This window comes from Colius striatus, chromosome Z (assembly GCF_028858725.1).
Source record: "Colius striatus isolate bColStr4 chromosome Z, bColStr4.1.hap1, whole genome shotgun sequence".
In the NCBI taxonomy this organism is placed as follows: Eukaryota; Metazoa; Chordata; class Aves; order Coliiformes; family Coliidae; genus Colius; species Colius striatus.
This window is the reverse complement of record NC_084790.1, coordinates 88,977,512-88,983,528: the sequence shown is the minus strand read 5'-3', so window position 1 is coordinate 88,983,528 and position 6,017 is coordinate 88,977,512. Positions and strand designations below refer to the sequence as shown.

Sequence of the window (6,017 nt, the reverse complement as noted above, 5' to 3'; positions counted from 1 at the left end):
AAACTGCTCCCACATGAGCTGCTCAAGGGAAATCGTCCTCAGTAATGAACAGCCACAGCACTTTCGCTGTTCCTTATCTGTAAACGCTTGGATGGGCTCCTGGAAAGCAAATCCTCCAGCTACAGGGTTTCAGGGGACTTTCAAAATTTTCCTGAGAGTGTTATAAAGTCATCCCACATCCACACCCAGAGGAGAAGGGGATGTGGAGGTCACAGGCCCTGCCACATGCAGCTGCCCAGGGTTGTCAGAACCAGCTTGTTTGGTTGGACACAACACCTGTGGAGGCCCAGGAGACAGGCAAAAGTGTGGGCTGTATGCCCTAACCGTAACCTCAGGAGATGCCAGGTTCCTACTCCATGAGTGAGTCCAACATGGATTTGCTGAGTTGCCCCAAGAGGCTGGAGGTCTGAGGTGAGTGAGAGCTGTCAGAAGGCCTCTGGTAAGAGACTGTGGGCTCCAGTCAGTTCCCAGCAAGTGCCTCAAGTAGCTGATAGAGCTGTTAAAAAAACCCTGGTCACATGCTTCTGAGGCACAGAGTGAAGGATCATCCTGCACTCTGTCCCAGCGGGACTTCATAACTATGTTTCCAGGGAACAACTGACATGGTGGCAAACAAGGCAGAGCAACAGCCTCAGCCAGGCAAGCACATGGATCAGCCCCATGCTCACATGGGGTCTGCCCCTCTCCCTCCTCTCTCCACTTGTCTCTCACATCTGTTCCTGATGTCCAGCAGCTCCTGACTTGAAGGGATGGGAGCAAAGAAGAGCCCTCCCAGTGCTAAACAACCTCTTCTTGGCCCTTGCACACCTGATACACAGTGAAGGTTGAAGTTTGGGGGTTTTCCTTGTGCTGAGCATTTCACCAACAGTAATTTCTCCCCCTGCAGAGCTTCCTCACAGCTGAGGTGTGCAGTCCCAAACACAGCAGACTCAGAAGTCTCTCCTCTTCATTCGCTCCCATTACATCCATTCCAAACTGCCCTTCCAGCCTTCTCTTCCCCAGGCTGAACACCAACAGCCCACACAGATCATCCTCACAGGAAAGATGCTCCAGTTCCTGCACCATCTTGCTGATCTCAGGTCAATAACTGTCATGAAGAGGAAGGATCAGGTGCCTTGTGCTGCTGGCCATGTTCTTCCCGTTGCAACCCAGGATGCTCTTGGTCCTCCTTGCCATGAGGGTTCATTGAGCCAGCAGGCTCGGGAACAGCCACGAGCTGCCAAAACAGAGCAGGACACAGCAGTGAGTGCTCAGGAGAAGTGTCCCAGCTGCCTGTGCAGCTCTGACTCTTCCCTCAGCACCCACCAACCACCATTGTTGGAGACAGCTCTTGTTGTACCGAGTCTCTATTGCAAATCCCATTTTGGCCCTACTCAGGGGAAGTTGTGTTGGAAGCTGTCCACAGCAGCCACACTGGCAGCCAGAAGGGACTGATGTCAGCTCAGGGGCAGCTGTGTGCCCTGAGGCCTTCAGGGGTGCCAAAGAAAACACAGGCTGTGTTCCTGTCAAACTATGTCTCTGTGAGGTACTAGAAAGCGCTGAGAAGCCCCTTTGGCACCTGGATGGGTAAGCAAGCTGTGGATTGGATCCCCGCCCCTAACCCAGCAGGGCAGTTCAACTGTGTGCTCATCCTCAGCTGCACTGAAACGTCTCTAGGGGTGCATTCAGCATCTTGCAGGAAGTGCAGGACACCTGAGAGGGTCAAAGCTTTCAAGTGATATGTGCAGCTCAGCAGCAGCCAGATTTCATCTCCTGTTTGAGAGATGCTGGTTCCAGGGGGCTGAGGAAAGAAACAGGAGATGAGGGAAATAGAAGAGCCTCCTGTTCCCAGAAGTTTTCAGGAGCTAATGCCCCCAGGGAAAGATGGGCAACGTGGGTGGGGAAGAAAGCCCCTGAGCCGCAGAGTGTGTCCCAGCAGTGGGTGTGCAGCAGAGCGGGCACTTGGAGCTGGGGAGGTGAGGGCTGCTCTGGGAGCTGAGCAGGAACAGCCCCTTCCCAGCACCAACACTCCCAGGGCCCTCCCTGCAGAGATGCTGAGGCAGCCACAGGGGTGGGTGGCTGCTGCAGGAGAGCGAAGCCGAGAAGGAGCCTTTCAGGAACAGCAAGAACACAGCCTTTCTCTTCTTCCTTTGCTCTCCCAGCAGAGTCATTTCCTGCAGCTCTGTCATTTCGGGGCTGGCAGCTGCTTTGCTCACTCTCTCTCACACAGCAAACAGGCAGCTTGGTCTCGGCATGCACCTGGGATCCCTCATCCTCACTTTCCTTTTGGGGACACTGCTGGGTAAGTCCTGCCTTTTCTTTTTCCTCAACATCTACTTCTTCTTCCCCTGGGGAAACCCTCAGTAGCCTTGTCAGACCATGTGAGGAAATGCTCTTGAACACCAGGAAAGCGCTGGGAAATGTCAGCTGGCATGTGTGGCTCTGTCCTGCTTCTCTCAAGGTGCTCTTACTGTTTGAAAGTAAAAAGGAGAGATAGCTGAGACCTTCTCAGTCTCCTCTCTGCTTTTTGAACTCTCTCCCTGTCTCTCTCTTCTGATCCATCTCATCTCATCGCAGGAGATCTCAGCTCTCTCTGCTGTCCATCTTTTCTCCCTTCCCCATGCTCATGAGCAGATCTTGTCAAAGCTGCCCCAGGGGTCTTAAAGCTTCCATCCCACTGACATGAACAGAGGTCCCATTCTGTGTGCTGGCTGCATGTGTCTATCATGACCTCAAGTTTTCTCCTGGTTTCAACCCTTCCTAACACTCAACTCAGCACTGCAAGTGCTCAGAGAGCTTAGGAGTGCTCTGAGGTGACAGGGAGGAGGAAGCAGGAGGAATCTTTTTACCCAGAGCTTTTCCCTGAACAGCTGCTGACTTTTGCTTTCTTCCAGGCACCATGGGGCAGATCACTGTCACACAGCCTGAAAGAGAAGTTACACTGAAGCAGAGGGACATTTTCCAAACTACCTGCACATACCAGAGCTCTTATTTTCAAGGCTTGCTCTGGTACCAGCAGAGGAGAGGCCAAGCTCCCCAGATGCTGTCGTATCAAGCAAGATCTGACTCCCAGCTCAATGGCCGTTTAAGGACCGTGCTGAACACCACAGGGAAATACAGCCTCCTGCAGCTGGAGGCAGTCGACGCCTCTGACAGTGCCTTGTACTTCTGTGCTGTGCAAGACACGATGGTGCAGGGAGCTTCCTGGGCTGTGCAACAAGCCAGGGCAAGGAGGGGACTTTCTTGCCAACTTCAAGAGACAGTGGCTGCGAGGGCCCCACTGCCTCATGTGGCAGCTTCTCATTGCTCTAGCACTGATCAAAGCCCAGCTTCTGCCCCCACCTTGTCCCTGCCACCCAAGGTACTGCCTTTGCTCCTTGGCAACACAAGGCAATTCCCACCAGGAAAAGGATCACTCAGAGGCAGAGGCTGGGATGCAGAAAACTTTAATGACTCTGAGGTGGGAAATCTCCAGAGGAGGCTCCCAGAACAGAGAGAGCAGCAGCAGCTGCAGAAAGTCTGTGCCTGTCACCCATCGGGGAGATCCCCAGGGCATTCATCTGCCTGCCTCACACAGGGATAGGGGCCAGCTCATGCCCCAGCTTGGCTTGGAGGCTCTTACAGCCCAACACAACAGGAGACAGGATATGGGAGAGAGAATAAAGCAGGGAAGGGGGATGTTGGCCGTGATTTCAGAGAGCCCCAGGTGCCCTCCTGTGCAAGGGTAGCCCTGGATGCTCAGTCTCTGCCAAAGTGATGGCCATGAGCTGTGTCCTCAGTCCAGCATCTCAGGCTGGATTCCTGGGGGTCCTCATCTGCGCTGGCAACAGCAGCTTTAGCAGGGGGAGAATCTTCTGCCACAGTAGCAGCTGGTGATGCTGGAGAGGTCAAAGTCCCGGGAGATGGGCACTCCCTGACTGCTGAGGATGCTGCCAGTGACAGTGAAGGCGGAGGAACCCACAAGGGTGTTCTGAGGGAAGGAGCTAAGGATGGGGCCGGGTAGGGTCACTAGCACATCAGGAGGCTTTATGAGCACAGTGGAGCTCTGGCACTGCCTGACACAGGGCTCAGTGCAGCTGTTGACCAGTGGGGTTGGGTCACAGGGCTGGCATGAGGTGTAGCTTTGTGCCTGAGGTAGCAATAAGACCTTGCAGCCAGACGTGCTGGGGAGTCACTGTGTTGGAAGCAGATCCCCAGAAAAGGATATTGCGGTTTTGGAGACACTTGGGTGAACATAAGCAAGAGATGTGCCCATGCAGTAAAGACCAACAGCATCCTGAGCTGTGCTGGTACAAGGGTTGTCAGCAGGGGCAGGAAAGCATCCCTGACTCTCTGTCCCCTGTGGGACCACGTCTGGAGATTGGCATCCAGACTGGGGCTCCCGGGAACAGGGAGGACATGAACATCCTGAGCAGGGTCCCGCCAAGGCCCCGCAAGGTGTGAGGGCCCTGTCACAGCAGAGCTGGGCTGGGACTGCAGAGAGGCAGCTGAAGGGAGGCTGTCAGACTCCTCAGTGCCACCCACAGGGAATCGGTGGCCACTGGCGGCGGCCCCGCAGCACGGCCACAGCTCTGGCTGCTGCTCCCTGGGCTGGGCCGGGGCCCTGCTGCTGTGGCAGCACATGACTGGGGCTGGTGTTTCACCTGGGACACAACAGGGAGGGAGCAGAACACATGCTGGCTGAGGAACAGCCTGGTGATGCTGGCACAAGGTAGCCAGCGCATGACCAAGTGGGGAGCTGGAAGCTGTGCCAGCAGCCACACGCTCTGCATCACCCTCCATGGAGCAGCCTGCACATGGGAAGCTCCTTCCAAATTTCCAGACCAAGTCAGACCTCTCCCTGCTTCCTCCTGGCATGAGAAGAAGAATCAGAGCCCAGGACAGGACAGAACACTATCAGCAGAGAGGTTTCTTGAAGAGAGATCTCCCTTTGGAAGGGGAAGAGAAGGACCTGTCACAGCTGATCTGGGCTGGGACTGCAGAGAGGTAGCTGGAGGGAGGCTGTCAGCAGAGTCCCGGAGCCCTGTGAAGACCCTGCAAGGGGCTGCTGTGTTGCAGATACACAATTATTTTAGTTAACAACTTATCATCACAATAACTAGTCAAGCACTTGTTAAGCACTTATTAATCACCTAGTAATAGTTCAATCAATTAGCTAAGCACTTGCAAACTTAAACACCTATTGAGTAAGTAAGTATTAATTTGAATCACATAGGGATCAAACTGCAAGAGTTACATACCACACCTGTTACCTTATGCATGCTTCTGTTGGCAAATGTGATTCTTTTGTTTGAGCTGTATAAAAACCCCGAGAATGGTAACTAACAAGCAGGTATGGAGAAGCTAACCCCTGTGTTTTCCCAGCGCTGCATAATAAAGAAGTGCCTGCTTATCTACATTCCTGTGTAGATTCCGGATCCGTCAACAGCTGAGGGTTGACACCCGGGGCGGAGCTGTCAGCAGCGACTGGGCCAGGACGGGCCGGGAGGGAGGGGAAGAGGAGAGGAGGCGGCGGGGCGGGAGCCGGAGCCCAGAGCCGGGGCTGGCGGGGCACAGCCAGGCGCGTGCGGTGGAGCGGCGGAATGCGGTGGGGCCGGGGCGCGGGGCTGGCCGCGCTGCTCCTGGGTGCGCGGGGCTGCTCGGCGCCGGGGCTGCCGAGGCCGGGGCTGCCGAGGCCGGGGCTGAGCCTGGGCTGGCCTCGCAGCTCCCTCGACACTTCCTCATCGATCTCTATCCCGAACCAGCCTCTCGTCCATCCCACCCTCTGCTGCAACCCCCACAAAACCCAGCGCTCGCTTCTGTGTCCGTCGCTCGCTCTTTCCTCCCTTTCCCCGGGCTCTGGCCAGATCGCCCATCAGTCGTTGCTTCCTGCTCGCTGCTTCCTTCCTCTTTTGCCTTTGCTTCCCTTTCCTTCCTCAACACCTCCAGCCTTCTCCCAGTGTTCCCGCACTCAGCTCTCCCACGGCAATTAACAGCCACTTCCATCAGGGCACCTGCTGACAGCCTATGCAAAAACTCTTCTGCTCATCATGTCGGGA

General features: G+C 55.4%; 2 protein-coding genes across 2 annotated transcripts in view; both read left to right on the top strand.

Moving 5' to 3' along the window:
- Window positions 1-2,207: 2,207 nt before the first annotated feature.
- Window positions 2,208-6,017, top strand: part of LOC133628764 (T cell receptor alpha chain MC.7.G5-like) — a 58,871-nt gene continuing 55,061 nt past the window's right edge. The window contains exons 1-2 of the mRNA XM_062017750.1: window positions 2,208-2,281; window positions 2,874-3,154. Coding sequence (XP_061873734.1) covers window positions 2,233-2,281; window positions 2,874-3,154 — 330 coding nt within the window. The 5' untranslated portion in view covers window positions 2,208-2,232. The remainder of the gene's footprint in view (window positions 2,282-2,873; window positions 3,155-6,017) is intronic.
- LOC133628765 (T cell receptor alpha chain MC.7.G5-like) overlaps window positions 5,562-6,017 on the top strand; it is a 29,439-nt gene continuing 28,983 nt past the window's right edge. The window contains exon 1 of the mRNA XM_062017751.1: window positions 5,562-5,604. Within this exon, the coding sequence (XP_061873735.1) occupies window positions 5,562-5,604 (43 nt within the window). The remainder of the gene's footprint in view (window positions 5,605-6,017) is intronic.